The sequence below is a fragment of the Patiria miniata genome, unplaced genomic scaffold, assembly GCF_015706575.1.
Source record: "Patiria miniata isolate m_02_andy unplaced genomic scaffold, ASM1570657v1 HiC_scaffold_7, whole genome shotgun sequence".
Taxonomy (NCBI): domain Eukaryota; kingdom Metazoa; phylum Echinodermata; class Asteroidea; order Valvatida; family Asterinidae; genus Patiria; species Patiria miniata.
Window position 1 is genome coordinate 45,321,828 of NW_024037074.1, and position 19,588 is coordinate 45,341,415.

Consider the following 19,588-nt stretch of genomic DNA (forward strand, 5'->3'; position numbering starts at 1 on the left):
CTACATGTATCCCCTAGAAATCAGATTGACTTCATTTGGATTTCAAATGTAAACCATGGCATATTATAAACTTCACAAATAAAAAATGGGGGAACAAAGATGGCTGAAGGTTGCTTCACTAGACACCTGCTGTCAGCCAGTCCAGAAGGCCCCTGTTCATCCTTACCTTTGCATCGTATCTCCATTCCTGGTTTCCACGTTTGCCGTGGCACTTCAGCATGACAACGTCCTGGAATTTGGTGTTGCCCGACGCGTCCAGACAAAGATCGTCGTGTTTCAACTCGTCTTGTTTTGTCATCGCAAAAATCTGAAGGAGTGATGGGATATCAACGATTAAAGCACTGACAACACTGCTGCAGGTCCCATCAAAGTAAAAAAGAACAAATTGTTTATTTTTTTCTCACAGTCACTGGGGACAACACCAAGTATACAGCGTTTATAAATATACGTCGTTGAAGGGCAAAACCGAATATTGAAAAAAACATCTGGGTTGGTCTCAGAGGACTCTCAGACTTGTCATGCTTGTACTACAGTAGTACATGAGGTGTGTACAGCAAACCCAATTTGAAGAACTTTTATCAAGCATTTGTCTCACCTGATTGCCACCCTGTCCATGACATGAGAAAAAGCCCACTTTTTCGTTCTCCTTCCGACCCATGTTGTCAAGACACTTCTTGGTTTCTACATGCTTGATCTGAAAACAAAACATTCAAAGGTCAACAAATTACAGTAATACTAAGACTAAATTTATGTTTGTGGACAAACACATGACTGTTTCGGCATTTTGTTATTACGCACATCATGTTATAAACATCCCAATGTAGGTACATACCAAGTTACAACCAAATCAGACCTATAGTTCTGTTAATATAGGCCTTAGAAAAATGCACCTTTAATGTGATGTCACATGACATGTGATGATGTTATCTATAACACATCCCGGTCTAGGTACAAACCAAGTTTCAACCCAATCGGACCTTTAGCTCTGTAGATATCAAATATGCACCTTTAATATGATGCCATTATGTCTAGGTACCTGTTACATACATGTACATGTTCCCATTTTCAACCCAATTGGACCTGTAATTCTGTTGATATAGGCCTCCAAAATATGCACCATTAACGTGACATCATGTGACTCATGATGAAGATAATGTTCGGCGAACATCTGCAGGAGCTGTTCTACATGTAAGTGTATGCCAAGTACAAAGGCAATCAAATTGATTTCAGTGCCCAAATTGCCATGCAAGATAAAAACGTGTACAAAAAAAATATGAAGGTCTTGGTCTTGGTCTCGGAGCTCCAGGTCTCGGTCTCGGAATATCTGGTCTTGACTGTACAAAACTGATAGTATAGTCATTTGCTGGTCTTACCTCCCCAATGACCTGGTAGTCCAGCCTGAATTGCGACTCTGGGTAGATGTTATCCAGGTACCACGCAAAGCTTTTACACTCCAATTTGTTCCGCAGATCTTTCCGCAACGAGACATCACCAAATTCTGTTTTCTTCACACCTGACAAGAAATACCGGTATTACATTTATTCAGTAAATATTACACTTATTTAGTTTCCATTTCACTCGGCTCGTGAAATGGAAAAGTCCAGATTTTACCTTGCGATAATATTCCTCCCAATCTACTCTGAGCCACTCAATATATGTATAACAGTTCTTAGTTTCTCCATGCATACTCAATTCCTTCCAAGTTTCAACGTATACAATGTTTGTAATGTACGATGTATTGTATCTCGGCTCATGCATTTCAGAATTGGATAAAAAAAAAAAAGTTTCTAAAATGCTGGGTTTTTTTTTTCTGGGGCATTTAGTAGTCATGAGTTCCTAGAAATTATCATCATACACTACACGTAACCGTTCACTCAAAATGTATCATCTAAATGTATGAGATTTGAAGGTTTGCATGGTGGAAAGATACTAAGACAAGATAAGTTTGCGGTAGCACCATGTGAATAAATCTCTTTTGTGAGTATGTGTGGTTCTGAAAAGAACCGGAGGGACTCAACGTTGTTACAATGTAATAAATGCATTTCTCGATTTCAAAGACATCCACGTGCATTGTACATTGCACAGGTAAAGCCCTTGGCTTTTCAGACATCCTTGCACAGTTACATATACGGTACATCTGCATGTATCCCCTGTCATATTAAACAGCAAGTTTGTCTTGCATATTGGAAAACGATCTCTCACTCAAGTCCTCATCAGTAGGCAGACACACACACAGTACCAATTCCTATAAATCACACTTAACTCCCACTTGACCAGATTACAGAGTCAAAAATAAATCTTTGATTTTTTTGTGAAAGGCCTCTCCGCCCGGATGAGTGACACCTCAGAGATCGTGCACGCCTCGGAACGCTCATCTCAAGATGGGGTTAGGTCAACGATCTCTCCAGCTGCGTACATGATGCGGCGGACAGTTCCATTGCTTCAGTTCACAAGGGCCAGCCAGCGTAAAGAAATACCCTCCCACTCTTGCTTTCATACGTTATGCTTTGTTTGCATTGATTCGTCTGTGGGGCCATGCCATTTACAAAAATATAATAACCCAATAATTTGATACATGTACAAGTTGTTTTTTTTTGTTACTGCTGTTATGGAAACATTTCCCAGTGGCAGACAGCAGTACAGTGTTTGAGAAGAGACAAACAGAATTAAATTGCATTGAATGGTCCCAGTACATCGGACTGTTTGAACCACATTGAACCACGCTGTGAAGAAAAGTCTACCCAGGAAATCAAAGAACAAAATTGAATACATGCATGAAATACATGTAGGACCACATATGAAAATGTTATTACTGATGAATTTCAGGCACTGAAATTTAGAACCTGTTGCTACAGGTTTGTGTACATGTACATGTACCGGTACCTTAAAATATGTGATGTGATCAAGCTAAATGAGTCGCTTGTCGACCCTGGTCAATTTTTATTTTATATCCTCAATGTGGTTGTCTGAATAGTGTACATTTTTACCTGGTGATATTTTGTAGTAAAAGTTTTTATAATCGTCCATCCAGACCTCGGCTAACCGCTGGTTGTTGCGGTTGATGATTTTACCCGTTCCTCCGGGGAAGGTGTAAGGCGTGGATTTGCGGAAGACGTGGCCCACGTGAGAACATGTGACTATCTCTAGCGTCCCTCCGCACATCCATATCTGTTGAGAGAACATTTTGTTGTCGTTGTCAAGTTTAACAACACAAAAAGTCAAGACAAATCAGAATTTGATGAAAATGGTAGTGAATCAATGAAATCTTGTTGAATACTCTATGATAATGAATGGAACTACCGGTACATGTGGGTCAATATAGACATTTAGGGTCCAAATTCTGACAAATTCCCTGTCCCTGTTATCTCTAAACTTAATAATTTGCCATTGGAGTACAATATAGCTGTGCTCTACATACTTTTTCAGACAATGCCTGATGTAAGTAACACGACACATTTTGTAGAGAGACAAGTGATGAACAGGGAAAGCTTTTGTGATAAGAAGACAAGATCTACTTCTTACTCTTTCTCCAGGTTTTCTTTAAGAAAAGGTCTGAGCTACTCACTCTGAATGAAATCTCAAGGTTTTCCCCGCCCCAGACATCCATTCCTGCATCGTAAGTCCCTATCTCCTCAAAGTATGCCTTACTGATGGCAAAGAGACCGCCTGCCATGGTCGGCGACCTGTACAATACGGAAACGGAAGGAAGAAAATAATCTGATTATTATTTCTAATCATTTTGCAAGGCAAGTCATCTTAATGGTAAATTTAAAAGCCGTTCTTTCCATGCAGAAAAAAAAACCTTCATCAAGGTTAACGGTGGTACTAATGCTTCGGGCTCGGCTGTTAAAGTCTCAACCACTGAGATGGCCATGGTTGGCTGGCTGGTTCAAATCTGTTATTTTGCATGATGGCGTCAGGCATGTCAGGGAGATAAATTCATTATTGGGCTTTAGGCACTGCCCTGACTTCTATTTCGTACTCTCAGCCTGTCCAAGAAAAATATTACACAAGCTCGCTCGTGATGTGCTACTCGAACCCATGAATCCATGATGCATTAGTAAGCAGGAGGTCACGGGTTCACTTAGCCCCCCCCCCCCCCAAAAAAAAAATAGGAAAAAAAAATTGTGTGGTGCATTATTCGGGGTTCAAAGCTTATTTGGGAATTTTCTGTTGAATTTTTAACCTACAAGTCTGGCTGCATGAAGACAGGTTTCCATCTACATACGTGTACAGAAGATCACGGTCGATAGAGCCAAATCTGATGCTAACTTCATTGCTAATGCAAGAAGCCAACACGTGCCCGCAAAATCAATCACCTCCTTCGTTATCAGGCCGAAAAATCATGCAGGTTGAATTGTGCACTCCATCATTAATGCAAAGAAGAATTCCCGGTTATGAATTCAATCTGCACTTGTCATGCTTGTCGCGTCCCCGAATGCTGTGCATGCATACAAAATGTACAAGTACCGGTATACAAGATGGTGTGGGACAACTGCAGCACCTGCAGCATCGATGGCACAATTCTGTCAGAGACAGTTCGAGAGAGAGATCTGCTCTTGCCGCTAGCATATTCAGTGGTGTGGATGCGTTTTTGTGCACGGTGAAGATAATTATCTTGAAAATCAGTCTGCCCCTGGATTATACATGTAGGTACATGAACATGCACACGTACGTACATGCATATGGGCAACTCCACGGTTACTCACATTACATTTTTGATGTACTTTTGAGTTTCCTTGGGCTGTAATAACCTTACTGAAAAGCTTTAATAACTGTTATCCCCATGGTAGATAGAGCAGACCTAGACCTACCTAAGCACCAAAGATGACATCCAGAAAAATGTGTTATGTACATGTATGATAAACAAGATGCACAAAATCGGTTACTCACGCATTTTCGTAACGTCTGCATCTTTCTACTCGAAACATTTCATTTTTATTTTCTCTCAGCTCTACTTTTCCTACCTTTTGTGTAGCCATCACCTTAAGTCCTTAAAATAAATATAAATATGTAGATTCTTTTGTCTTTTTAAAACTTCTGATCATTTTCAAAAAGAACAAAATGGCAAAAAAAAAACCTAACAACGAATTCCTAACTTTTAAAGAGCTTATTCCTAACTTAGCAAATCAACTCACAGGGGTCATATAATAGAGGGTCCAAAGTGGGACATTTTCCTGTCCCTGTTACATGTGCCTCTAAGCGTTTTTAACTTGCCGCCCGAATTTCATTATTAATGAGTTTCAACTACATGTATCGGTATTTGTTGGGTAGGCAGTTTGCAAAACACAATCACTCTTAGGGAGGGGGGTGGGGAAGAGACATTATAAAGTGTGCATTGTGAATTTACAAAAATTGTGCATGACAGGTGCAACATGGCACAAAACAGTAGCCAGAAATGTATACATTAAAACAACGTACACGCACATGTATGTACTTGATCACTAAGAAAGATATGCAGCATTTAAAGCGGGGTCTACCGGTACATAATTAGTACATTCAATGTGACAGCTTTCGAGGCCCTTGGGAGACTCACATGTAACGCTGTCACATTAATGATTCATATATCTCAGGTACGAGGGGCAGAATGAAAGCCTCTTGGATGTCTGTATTACTGATTCCTTCAGCGTAACTCTCTGAATCCCCTTACGATGTATGCACCAGAGATTATCTGACAATGTAACACTGAATAGTTGATGTACACTGACCCAGTTTTGCAACACGACCCTTGATTCACACCCAGCCGCCTCTGCTTTGACGGATTCGAGCTGAACAAAAAAATACACCCCAATGAAATGAAAACGACCTTGTACATGTATGTGTGGAACGAGCCATTTATTCTACGGTATTTCACATCAACCGTAAGGTGACTGTGTTGAACATCTGGGTTTTCAAGAATGGATTCCGATGGCCAGGGCAAGGGGGGGGGGGTGGGCAAGCCCATTAGACCCCCCCTCCCCTCCCCCATTTCTTTCTAAAGAAATTCAAAACGTACTGCAAATTTATGTAGGGAGCGTGATTAGCTAATTAGAAACCTCGATCTGCAATATGGCCCAAATGCATCATCTAACGGTCGATCACTCTGTGCCATCAGTCAATTCACCTTTTTGTGGCTCTGGAGGATTTTGTTTTAAAAAGAAGAAGTAAACTCTGAGAGTTCATACAGCTAGGATCAAACAATCACGCAATTGCATTTTTAAAAGCATGATCTGATTGGACGATAGCAGACAAATGTTGACTTCTCACACTTTGACAACCACACCCCCCCCCCCACCTCCCAAAGAAAATGGCTTCAAAACCCAAGCTAATCCCCTTGAAAAATCCAAGTACTTCCACTGAAGACGAGAAGATCGTCTTGCTTAATCGTGTTGAAACCAACACGGGTCTGCTTTCAGTGCACCTGGGTCTGATCGAACACAGTGGCACACCGATCACACGTACACTGTACGTAGAGCACTGTTTTTGTAAAACAGATAGTTTGCCATGGTGCAAGTTTTTTAGGTTGTGTGTCAATAGAAAATGTTACAGTGTTCTATCAGAACCGAAAAAAAAACACCCCAAAATAAAAAACCCTAAATTGTAACTAAATTTAACTAGAGGCTAGAGCACGGTCTACAGAAGTTCATACTGCATGCATTTATCCATGAAGCTCAATGAAAACTTGTGAACAAAATTCTCCTTGCTGATCAGAGGATCCTTTTTTTTTTGTTCTTGCTTCACAAAAAATCCCATGGACCTCTTTAACCCTTGATTACAAGAACTGCTCAACTTGAAGCACAGTCCTGCTTGATTGCGCACATTATTGGGTACTAGTAGATTGGCTGATCTAGGCCCTGCATGAGTGGACTTGAAGGGAAAAAAAAGGGAATCGCTTCCATGATTGCTGCCCGACAGCTCATCCCCAGAATTCCTACAAAAGTCCTGCCACGGCCTCTCTGCATGCAGACGTGCCTCCAGGCATGACACTGAATGACGGATGAAGTCGAGAATAGTCCCCTCCGCCCAGCGATTAAATTATGCAAGCCGTCACAGAAAGAAAGAAGAAGGAAGTCAACCAAAAAAAATAAAAGAAGAAAAAAAGGAAAGAGAAAGCAGCGCTGCCGTCAATATTAAATATTAAATAAAAAAACTGGATACAGCCATCGATCAGCTGACGAATGGAAGGTCACTGTTACCGTGGTGACGCATCCTGCATGTCCTGGGATGCAAGGGAGCCGTCAGGCTGAAATAACACCGTTCGACGTCTTGGGGCAAGGTAGGGGGAGAGGGGCCTTGGATCAGACTGACAGAGGAAATGGCTTCGCCCCATCTGCCCCCTGACCAATCATTCTGGCATTCCGGAATGGCTGCGCGCAACTAAAAGGTCAGGATCAAAACCATTATTTTTCGGACCGAAAGAAAAATCAAAACAGTTATGAATTGTTGCTGCTGGGGGAGCAAATTTTGCTACATCTGCAGTGCGTCATGGGAAATAAGAGGTCGTCCATTTCCTGACTGTTTAAAATGGTATTCAGTTTTTACAAGGAAAGTTTTAGCCCTTCTTGTAAAATATTAATTCATCAACACCTATTAAAACAGTTTGTCCATTTCTATTGGTCGAGAGCCTGTGACATGTGGTTGGTTTTAAATTGCCGGTAAAACACTGCCACGTTCTGCGCCACATCGCACAGTACGCGCTGCGCGTGCGCCAATCTCCATACATGTACATCTATATAATGGAGTGTCCAGCTCGCGAGTATGATGTAAACAACTCCTTTTATGGAGATTGGCGCGCACGTCGCAGATACTGCGCGATGTCGCGCAGATGCAAGCTGTGGTGAGTGCGTTGTGAATTTAGGACTATGTTTTACAATTTTTAATGGCGTACGTGTGAAGTGACGTGTGAAGTGACAATCCAGGAAAAAATCGCCTGATCCGAAGAAAGATGCATGCCTAATCATCCCATCACTTTCGAAAGACAGGCTTTTCAAGGAGGCTTATTACAATGTAGTTTTAAAAGTCATGGTCAGAACCTGAATGTCAATTTGGGTTGTAAACTAACATACGGTACATGTACCGTATGCAAATAGGTCCAACCGAGTCAACAGAAATGAGCAATTTCCTGCAAGGTGCAATTAATGATGTCGATGTCGTCTTCTTGTCAACGGCTGCATTCAGGTGGAAAAGCCTTTGGCGCTCAGAACACCTTGGCCTCAATCTGTATGGGTGAAGCCAACGAAGGTCTAGGGCCACAAATTGTTCAATCTAGAATCCGCTGATCCATGATCCGAAAAACCTGAAAACTAAAGACAGGGAGATGGGAGGCAGGATCGATCTTGGATGGAAGGGGTCAGTTTTATAGAGTTTCTAGCGCTGTAGCATGTCTAGGGACAAAAGATGGCAGGGTTTTGGTTTCCTTATATTAGTCCGAGTACAAATGTACACCTGTACATTCTGCAGGGCGAGTAAAAAAATTCCCTTTGGATACGTTCTTGTCTCTCGCAAAAAACGGGAACAATACAGAACATGCACATTGCACATTGTAACAGTTTTACATAGTTCAATGTGACTGAGCACCAAGGTATCTGACTTTGTAAAAATAAAACCCCATAGGTTACAACATGCAAAACATGTAGTGCAAATGAAGAAGCAAAAAATGCTGCATTTGGCATGTCTCAGGGAAATGCTCAACGATTTCCGATAAAATTTGAAGGTTTGCATCCATGGGTGAAGTAGCAATAAAATTGACTTTACGCTTGCACAGTTAACAGATCTTTGGTGAGTTTGTGAGGTTCTGAAAAGAACCGCGGAAACTCAACGTTTTGGACAATTTTGCTCTGCCCATCGCCAGGAGACAATTTCCTTACAAGAAAATGAGCACTGTTGGGAAAAAGAGCAAATCTACAAGGTCTTTCATTACGTACAACATGTACAATTACTGTCTTGCTAGCCAAGCAGAAATTCATTGGTTGTAAGGTTGCGGATATATGTGCAGGTCCTGTACATGTTTTGAGAGATCTACACAATGTACGATATCCATCCTAAGAAACCTTCCCAGAGGTTCTCTTTTCAGGCTTGGTTGGATAATGATATTGACTATTCTCTCCCGCTTCCTGGCCTTTAGAGGAATGGCTGGGAGGTTAATTCACTCCCTCCTTCCGTTCAGTTGTAGAAAATGTTTTCCCCTTATTACTTAAGGAAGGTTATCAATTGCAGTATGAAGATGATCAAAACGTGCCTTTGAAATGAAGGAAGTGATTTTCGTAGCTGATCAGATCTACTCTATTCAAGTGAATAGTTTTGGCGAAAACAAGCAACAAAATATGTATTAAAGATGTTTACGAAGACGATTTGTAAGAGATGTTTATGAAGAAGATGAATGAAGACTTTATTTGTGTGTGTGTATTCCGTTGCTCTTGCAGCTGTTTTTCCACCTTTATTTTCTTTGCTCCTTATTGTCAAAAGACCGTTTGCCGGAAAAGAGCAAAAGAAATCTGATCAAGACATTTACAATGAAGAAATGTTTGTATTATTTTTGTACTGCACCTGAAAATCTGATTTTTTTTTACTTTCCTTAAAAAAAAAAAAATGTCTATGGTGAAACTGGTCAATAAAAAACACAAGCTAGTGCAAGCAAAGGCACAGCAACAGACTAATGGTGACATTATTTGTACGCTGAGCCAGCCAAGTACCGTACCGGTACTAGTACAGTCTACGCGTATTTGCAGAAGCTCGGCTTACATGTACATGTATGTACAAGGAAGAAGGACTGGAAACCCTCAAGGGCATTTTGGAGAGGCAGTGATAGCCCAGTTTTCTTAGGTAAAGCTCTGAACGCCTCCTACTTGCGGTTTGTTTTTATATTGTTTTTGTTTTAACTGTGTCAATACCATACTGTTGTTTTTAGAAGCAATACAAAACCAAAACCTGGTATTTGGCTGTACATGTACATATGTATTTGAATGCAAGAGCTTGACGTTTTTAGGTTAAATAAATGTCATATTCAAGAACTACTTTCATAAGACAAAATGAAAATGTGCATGACCTACATTTTTTGTACAAATGTAGGCATTTTTGCAATGTATTTTTCCAAGCTTCTCAAACTACCCTTTGCAAAGGTCTTGTCCCTGTCTGTGTAATATTCCCCAACGGTGGGTGAAGAGGTTAACATGCAGCAACTAGGTTTTTTAATAACATGAATAAAGGGAACAGCATTGTAAATTAGGCCTCCATGGGCCCTCAGTGATCGCAGTCCCAGCCAGCAGATCAATACATCAATCTATATACCGCAAGCCTGGCCACTCTAGAAAATTACATTTGAAATTGAAATGAGAAGTTATCCTGGCCCAACTTAGGGCACGCTGGCCACTTAAAACATTAAACTTGTTAAAAGATGTAAATCCATACTCTGCAACCTGCAAAACAAATTAAGCTACGTACATGTACCGATAGTTTACATGTACTGGTATATGTATGAATGTCCGCAATACTACACAAAAATCAATAATAAAATTTGGAGGAAAACAAGGCCACAGGAAAAAAAATTCTTGAATACTTCAAAAGAAATATCAAATCGATGTACTGAGCATGAACAATGTGCAGTTGTACCTGTACGATGCATCAAATACATTTTTTCCAACCAGTTACATGTACATGTACATAGGCCCTAGATACATGTAAGTTTTTATGTATAGCCAGATTTTTGCTACTGCGTATTTTTGCTAGTTTATTCTCTTTGGAAAAGATGTGATTTTTGTAATGCAATCAAAACTTCCAAGAAACCATCAGAAAAGTTCCCCCTCCCCCCAAAAAAATTTTTGACAATAAATATTGCAGATGTTTACTGAAGAATACCAAACTGACGTGTTTACGTTATAATTATTCACTCGGGCAAATGTACACATACTCCCACATTTTCTGGTCTACTCCAATAACTGTCCTATTTGTAGCTCTTATACTGTAGCTATAAAAAGGGGCAAATTTAGGGCCTAATTCCTTTTTATAGATTTCATGGTTGATGACAATCTGTCCAGCAGAGCAGTGGGACAAATTTTCAATTTCTATGGATTTTTTTCTCGAAGACCATTTTCATTTTCAGACTTGCAGTTGGAAAACATATTCAGTTCTTAGATCTTTCGCAGGGAAACCTGCCAAGGGAGATCCTCGAGTAGATTGAGTTGTCAGATAATGCGTTTTTTTTCACCTGCGCCCTGCAGAGAGTAGTTTTTTTGTTATTTCTTTGGTCCAGTTTTAAAGGCGTGTTAAAACAGACCAGGACTGACGTTATCAGATTTGAATTGACGAAAGAAACACTGCGAGAATACCAAAGCTTGTTTGGCACAGCTGATAAAAGAAGTGAACTCCTTCGCGAACGAGAACGGCCCTAATCCCTCGCTGTTTTCCGGTTAACTTGGCCAGCGTGGCTGAGACAGTTGGCTTGTCCCTCAGGGTTCAGATTTGTGTAAAATGCAGACAGCGAAGGAACTTCTTGAGGCCATCTCAACTCGGTCATGCTTAATAATCTGTGTCAAAAGCACCTGTGTTCTACATGTACTTCAATTGCTTGTACTTGTACATGCACTGGTACACGTGTACCCCATACATGTACAATTGATACACGTCATAAAATACAAGAAAGAGACACATGTATGCAAATTACGTACAATGCTATCTAAACTGTTAACCCTTTATACATGTGATTTCTTCTTATTTTTCTGTTCAAAATTAACTTGGTTAATGGTAATATTCAAAACATTTGCTTTTGCTGCAATTTTCAGAAATGGATGGATTTTGGGCTTAGAATTTTATAGCATAAGTTTTGTGTGAATATGAATGCTGGGAAAAAAAAAACAGAAAAAAAAAATGCTGTTCTTGTAATCTGGTTCCCAACCCTACTTCAGACAAAACGGAGCACTGAGTGTCAGGGAATTGTCAGGCCAGGGAGCCAGACTAGCTGGCTTCCACCCGTTCAAGTTTGAAGCTATTCTTAACCCTAATTACCACCCAAATCCATCAAAATGCCTTTCCCCATTTTGGGAATTTTGGTAGGCAAGCCATCTGTACCAAGTCCATCAAAATCCACCTATAGTAGTGGTGGTCTTGTGGTGGACTTTTTCCAGTCGATTTGGTCCCAATGCATTCTGTGAAGCAGGGTCAGTGATGGATTTTGGTGGAATTGGTCCAGTACTTAGTAAAAGACACTATAGGGAGTTAGGGTTGTACCGGTACTAGAAAGGCAAATTACAAGGCACCAAACTTGTCAGTGACAGGAAAAATGTCACACTTTAGACCCTAGTTTTTTATTATAGAACAACCTATTGGTAGACGAACAGACACATGTACATCATGTTCAAAAGTGTGAAAAAAGTTACAACAAGCAAATTCCTTTGTCGATGCAGCTCAGACGCAGAAAGTTTTCATAAGGCTACCAAAAACTGACAATAAAGTCCCTCAAAGTCATGTATGTATTGACCACAGTTTCTTAACTAACAGACCCATGTAAAATATTACGTACATGTACTGTTCTGGCTATGATGGCTACACACAACTTTTTTTTACAACAGAAAGTATGTCAAGCTTGTACATCATGTACAGTAAACTAGCTGGACTGGAAGGCTTGCCTTAAAGCTATACATGTAGTCCATCATTTGCAGCCATCCGAAAAGTAACTGTCGTAATTATTGTTGAAAAACAAACTTGGATGAAAGATAGTAAGTGAACTAAACTCCCTGTGAAATTTTTCTTTCCGGGAAGCTGTCATTTTAAAGTAATCAACGAAAGAAGGCATTTCCAACGGTGATTCTTAAGAAGCACCGTAGGAAAATTTAAATTAGTAGTTCGTTTTGTTATTCAGCGCAGCGCGCACAAGTATTGGAACGATGCACACGCGCGCGCAGTTGTTATAATTCGTCGGATCAGTGCGCGACGTCGCGTATAGCTGCAATTCAAAACAATTCAAAACATGATTCAGTAACTTTTGATTTGAAATTGAGATCTTAGAATGCTGTTTTTCTCGGAATGTACAGCTGAAGCTTAGCTGAAACTTCATCAGGTTAGTTGCTCAGTATCCTTCATTAGATTTTGAACTCTTTTGTTGCTTCAAACGAACAAAATGCACTAATTACAAATGATGGACTGTACCTTTAAGCGTGGACATAACAGAAGTTTGATTGTCGCCAAATTTTCATTAAAAGTTACCAACCTGAGGGGCTCTGTCCTGTCACCATGTCGCCTATCTGTCTCCCTCTGTGGGACAGGGTACCAGCGGAAGTTCAGTTTCCAGTTAAAGCCTCCATAAGTCAGGTCGGAACCGGTGTGAAAGGCAAAGTTTTCGTCGCTGATGACGTCAATGATTGGGCAGACTACATTTTTCCTGCAGGTCCAAAAAAAAAAGAGGAAGGGAAAAGAAAAAGAGGGAGACACGGTTTAATCAAAATGGTGGCAATGCTTACAGACAGTGTTGACAGGGATGCACTGATGCTTGCATGAAACGCACCTGCTCCGATGCATGTTTGCAAACTTCCTCATCATGATCAAATATGCATTTCTTTACAGTACAAATGTACATAGCAATGTACACTGCCAAAACAAAATCTCACATATTATACATGTACCAGTACACACATGTTTACGTTACATAACTAGTGTGGACATTTCCTTGATTTCGTGTAGGTAAGACAAGGCTCTGAAAACACTCATTTTACTCTCACTGTGAAAACACTTTCAACCCAATTTTTTGTCTATGATTCCCTTTAGTGTTTGAAAAGATTGTGATTGAAAAGTTGCAAGTTTTCTTTATGTCCAACTTGAAAGAAATATAAATTTTTTTCCCCTACGACTTAAGAACATGCACAACCCATCCTCTTCAAAAGTACCGGTATGTGCATGTATCCCAATGACTACGGAAATTGGAAACCCATTCTCTGATTAGGATGCACACAGGATACCATTAAAAAACATTCCTCTGAAATTTTCAGAGAGGAAAAAAAGGTGCAGTCAAAACATTATCATTAAGGAGCATCAATTGATAGGTCCACAGGTGGCTTGGGCACGATCCAAACATGGCTCAGACTGTCTCCGGGCCCTCGGGATGTGGGGAAAAAAAATACCCTAGCAACAATTCCACACCATCATCAGTTGCTTGGCCAATACACGTACTGTGCACGCATGCAGACACTGAGTAAGATGAACCTTGCATCAAGTGAGTCTGTCTGCTACATGTTCCGTGGCAGAGTCTGAAATTTCAGTCAAATGTTGGACATACATGTACATGTACAGTCAAGTCTCGTACCTAGCCAATTTTTTTTTTATGTATCAGAATTTTGTATTAAGAGGAACATCAGTCCCATTCATTGTGCACATAAATGCACAGTTGCGACCAATGCTTTATGTTTGTTATAGTTATAGCCAGACTTTTGTATCAACAGAGTTTGTACTAACGAGAGTCGACTGTACATTATATTTGCCAACTCGTGTTCAGTTGGAACCAACCAAAGTTTGCGTGCTTAATAAGTCAAGGTATCCAACAAACATCTGGTGCCAATTTCAAGGCTCTGGTTACTGTTGTATCTGACTATTACGAAAAATCGCTGCTAATTATAGGGCGATTCTTCAGAAATGGAAACTAAATTAATTTTGAGGAGAATTTTTTATTTTTTTTTCATGTGATGTGATACAAATGATTATTGTTCAGCAAAGTGTTGCAAGTAAGAAAAGATGCCGTTTTCTAAAAATGTTTTATAAGTTGGTCTTTCCATGCATAAATTAGCGTAATTATAAAATGTTACACACATGACTGATCAAAATGTCACACACATGACCAAACTTTGATGACCCCTCCTACCGTACCCCTATTTCGGCAAATTTGTCGAAACAGTCAACCAGTGAAATTTCACCATGATAAATCAAATTACATACTACGTGTACAATATGTATACATCGTGAAACCCAGTTCATACATGCACTTCATGCGAATGAGCATGCGAAGCGATTTGACGTCATGAAACATTCGCTGCAAAATTCGCCCGAGTTGAAATATGTTAAACTTTTACGAATTTGCAGCGCGAATACTTGCCGAGACGTCACAACTTCGCGTTCGCTTAACTGTAGGTAAACACTTCATGTTTCAACTGGAAGATATATCAAAATACAGCATGTTTACCAACCGTTCTTTCCCATTATGTTACCTTTCAAGAGAGTAAGAGAGAGAGAGAGTTCTATTCCAAGTGTTATTTTATCAGCAGACCGGACTTCTGTAACATGCATTTTCGCTTTTTTTCTGTAAACTCACTCTCATAATAAAAAAGGGGGGAAAAAACCTCAGGATATTAAGCTTGCACATTGTACATGTAACATTCATGTGTAAGGTATACTTGGAAGATATATCAAAATACAGCATGTTTACCCAACCGATCTTTCCCATTATGTTACCTTTCAAGAGAGAAAGAGAGAGAGAGAGTTCTATTCTAAGCGTTATTTTATCAGCAGACTGGACTTCTCCGACTCGCATTTTTTGTATTGATCTGCACATGCAAGATACTAACAGTCCACAGTTCTTCAGTGCTACTCATCAGCATTTAGCAATTCAAGTACATGTAATTCAATTGCCTAATTCAATTGCCCATTCAGTCATACTATTATCCTCTTATGTTTGTCGAAAGCACAACAAAATTAAAAGCGCTTGTCTGGCGCAGCACACCCACCCGTCTGAGTTAATAAACCGAGGAAAATCACACTGAAAGCTGAGACACACATCTGCAAGCATTTCCCCTGAAGCTTTTTAACGTTTTTTTTTCGCCCTTTTTTTTGTTTTGTTGGTACTGTATCTTTTTTTTCTTTTCACCATCTCCTTCGTTCTTTGTGTGTCAGCAGCTATCATTACCCGATCAATACGTGAACGGGCTCTCCAGTTACCGTCAAATGAAGACAGTGAAAGGCGGGCCGGCGTGTGTTGTCGCGAGGGGCACGTCGCGTGAACGCAACACTTGAGCACAGAGAGCGTGAGTGGGAGTGCTGTTAAACTTGCAGCGAACCACAGGCGATACATCTGTCGCCCCCGCGGGGCACTCGCATTCTAGCAAAACAATTTATTCTGAATGCATTATTTTTTTTTGAATAATGGACAAGTGCCAGACTTTGCAAGGACCACCACAGAGGCAGACTAAAGGGAAATTATTGTAAAAGGCAAATCTGTATGACTATACTGCCGAAGCAATTAATCATCCATTACTACCGCTGGGCGAGTAACTCGATTTATACTCGAGTACTCGCGAGTAAATGCTACTCATTGTTCTACTCGTGGTTTTTCATCTACTCGAGTGCTCATCCTTGCGCGAGAACAATGTAGGTACTCGCGACTTTTAAAATTAACTTTCAATATAAAACCAACTACTTTGTAATTTACTCATATTCAACACCAAAATGATATTGTAATTTCTGAATTATGAAATACAGCAGTTTTTCTTTAATGTAAACTCACTCTCATAATAAAAAAGGGGGAAAATACCTCAGGATATTGAGCTTGCACAGTGTACATGTTCCGGTACATTCATGTGTAAGGTATATGTGAAACTATATATGCACTCAGTTGTGGATTTGAAAAAAAAATGTGTCCTTCAATTGAAGGGAAAATGTCACTAAATGTATGCTTGACAGTGTAATAATGTGTGCGCAATCTTATCTTTGTTCAATCCGGAGCTTCCCCTTGGATAAGAGCGCTTCTGTAAATTCGTTGGAGCTTAGCAAAAACGCCAATCATGCACGCCTGCAATCTTGTTCAGGGTTCAACGAGCACTTCCTCAGAGTCCAAAGTGTCAACTACACCGTATAGCTACTTCTCATTTGTCACTATACTCGACACTTTGCGGCATTTCAAACCTGATTTGGCAAGCCCGGAGGGCCTTGCGTTTTTGAACACTTCTGCTACATACAATGTACATGGATTGATGGATAATTTTGGTTTTCAGTCCCTGCCTGATTCATGGGTTTTAGCCAGAATATTCTTCTGGGGTTTCCCTCCCACCTCTAAAACTGTAATTTCTTCTCATTGTCTTGTCTCTACATTTGTCTTCAGGCTTGCGAGCTACCGGTACAGTGCCTATAGGGAACTTCTGATGAATCCTTGGTTTCATTACGAGAAATAGGCCTATTTACTAATAATACATGTATGTACATGTATACACAGAATAGGTTACAACAGTGACACTCTGGTTTAAATGTCACAAAGATGAATCGAGTGCTTCGATGTGTAAATGCACTGTTGGGTCAGATTTATATGAATCCCCGTCCACTTCAAAGTAAATCTCATAAAAGCAGAAAAGTGCATATTGGGGTTTGGGTCTCAACATGATTATCCCACTTCTAATGACAGCTTCGTAAGTCATTAAACCACTCCAATCCCTTAACAGCCACTTATACTTATTTGCAAACAGTCAGTGCTCCTAAATTTTTATTTTTTTTCACCAGATGCCTGCCTCCGTGGTGCAAATTTGCACTTTGTGTCCCTTCGTCTTGGGAGAGCGGTGAAAAGCTTGTTTGCGTGCTGATGCGTCAATTGCATTATAGGCGGGATCGGAGCTGCGCAAATAGATAAATGCCACACGGAGTGACATTAGGAACCCGTCGACCCATAATCAGAAGCTGGGAACATCCAAGTGCTGCAAAATGTGCAGTGAGGACTTTAAGTTAAAAAAAAAAAAAAAAAAAAGCAGCTGCATACATGTACATGTACAATGTATAAAGTAGACCGGCCAAATTTTTTTATAATTTAAACTCACGGATTTTAAGACATAGTGTACTTGAAGTCCACTTAATACAAGGTTTTAGTTATGTTGGCTTTTCCAAAAAAAAAAAAATATGTAACTGTAGGCCCTACATGTAAGTGTTGGTTTGAAATTTCTGTTTTTAGGGTTGTTTTTTGTTTGTAGGTCTTTGGTCATTGGTTTTAGTCTTTATTTTTAGTCTTTGTCTTCAGTTATTGCGTCCTGATTTTCAGCCCTTGCTTACGTGTATATATTTTGCTCAGTTGTTTGCTGTTGTAATGTACATTATACATTCCTTTTTGTTTTGTGTTTGGTTTGAAAACTAGAATTTTGTGTCTAGTGTCTCTATTATTTCAGTTCCTCGAGACTTTTCCCTTCAAAGATCCTGAGCTTAGTTTTGTGCGAGTTCCCCATACCGTGTAGTGTGCCGTTTTTCTAAGTACATGTAACACGTTATCGTTTCGGTTTGCGGTAACACCATGTGGTAATAACTACTGCTTAGAAGATATTAGTTCTGAAAAGAACTTGTCCTGCTTATTACCAACTTTGCTAAGTAGTTTTTTGTTTTTTTGTTTTCTGTTTTGTTCTGATAAGAACAGTCCTGCTGTAAGTTCTAAACGAACTTGTCTTTGGTTTCAACGTTTCGACTAGCCTGCTCTAGTCATCGTCAGGAGACTGACCACATGGTGTTACCACAAACTGAAACGATACCGATACCCCACCATGCAAAGCCTCAAATCTTATACATGTAACACAGTATATGTCTGCTGCATTTGCACATGTACCGTATCATACAATAAGAATGAATATTGCTTCAATTCCCCCCTCCCCCCGCCCCCTTCACACAACGGTCATGAGAACCCTCAAAAGCCCCTCACTGCAATCACAGCCTCTCCACAATGCATCCATGCTCCCATCAGCCAGAACCACTCCTGCCGTCTCCATCTCCTGCCAAACCTCTTCACACCGCTGCAGTCCTTCGTCAGCAACCTACAAGGAGCCTTATCTGATGGCCTCCCGTTCATCCTCCAGTGTCATCAGCTCTCACCACAAGGGAAAGATCAAGGGGGGGGGGGGGGAGGGTCAGGAGGCGAGACAGAGGTGGGGGGGGGGGAGTTGGCTGAAGAGGGTTCAATATTTTCAGGAGCAATGCCATGTGTCGTTTGACAGATGCAGCCATTCTTATCTGATGGCCTGTGTTTAATTTTTCTAATGCACATCCTACAGTGCGTGTTCATAGGTAATGGTACATGTTCTGGTATGGCTTTTGTTAACAGACACACAAATAAAAATCGGACCGTGTTTATTATTACAAACAAAATTCACAAGCCCCAATTTCAAATTATTGGCTGCCAGACAACACGCGTATACAATCAGTAATTTACAGACCGGGAGCAAGTCTGCTTGCAAAGTGGATCTGTTTGTGCCCAAATCTAAACCCTTTTATTCCAGAAAGTTGCAGACATAAAAAAAAAATAAACAAAGGAGGTGGCTGACAGTCTCTGGCTGCAAACACCTCATTTTTTTTTTTTTTTTAACATGAGCATGTAACAAATTGTCAGAATCTTGATGAACAAGATGGACTGAGTTTTTGTTTTGTTTTGTTTTCCTCTTATAAATACAGTATATAAAGTACCGGTAGCTTCTGTTTACATTGGTTTAGGCAACAATTGATGTATTTTTGTCTTCTTCAATAAAACCTGATCCTTTTGATATAAAAAACGTATAATTTTTCCAAAATGAAAACTGATCTATACCCGTACATTGCCAATTTCATTGTAGGCACAACTCACTACAGAGAATTCTCAAATACATGTAATGGAGGGAGTTGAAAAATGCAGCCCTAGACA

The 19,588-nt window shown here is 40.1% G+C and overlaps 1 protein-coding gene across 1 annotated transcript in view; it reads right to left on the reverse strand.

The window, feature by feature from the left end:
* LOC119745727 (polypeptide N-acetylgalactosaminyltransferase 1-like) overlaps nt 1-19,588 on the reverse strand; it is a 40,397-nt gene that overhangs the window by 5,677 nt on the left and 15,132 nt on the right. The window contains exons 5-10 of the mRNA XM_038222273.1: nt 13,181-13,351; nt 3,566-3,683; nt 2,988-3,168; nt 1,374-1,513; nt 596-694; nt 167-307 (exon numbers count right to left, since the gene is read on the reverse strand). Coding sequence (XP_038078201.1) covers nt 167-307; nt 596-694; nt 1,374-1,513; nt 2,988-3,168; nt 3,566-3,683; nt 13,181-13,351 — 850 coding nt within the window. The remainder of the gene's footprint in view (nt 1-166; nt 308-595; nt 695-1,373; nt 1,514-2,987; nt 3,169-3,565; nt 3,684-13,180; nt 13,352-19,588) is intronic.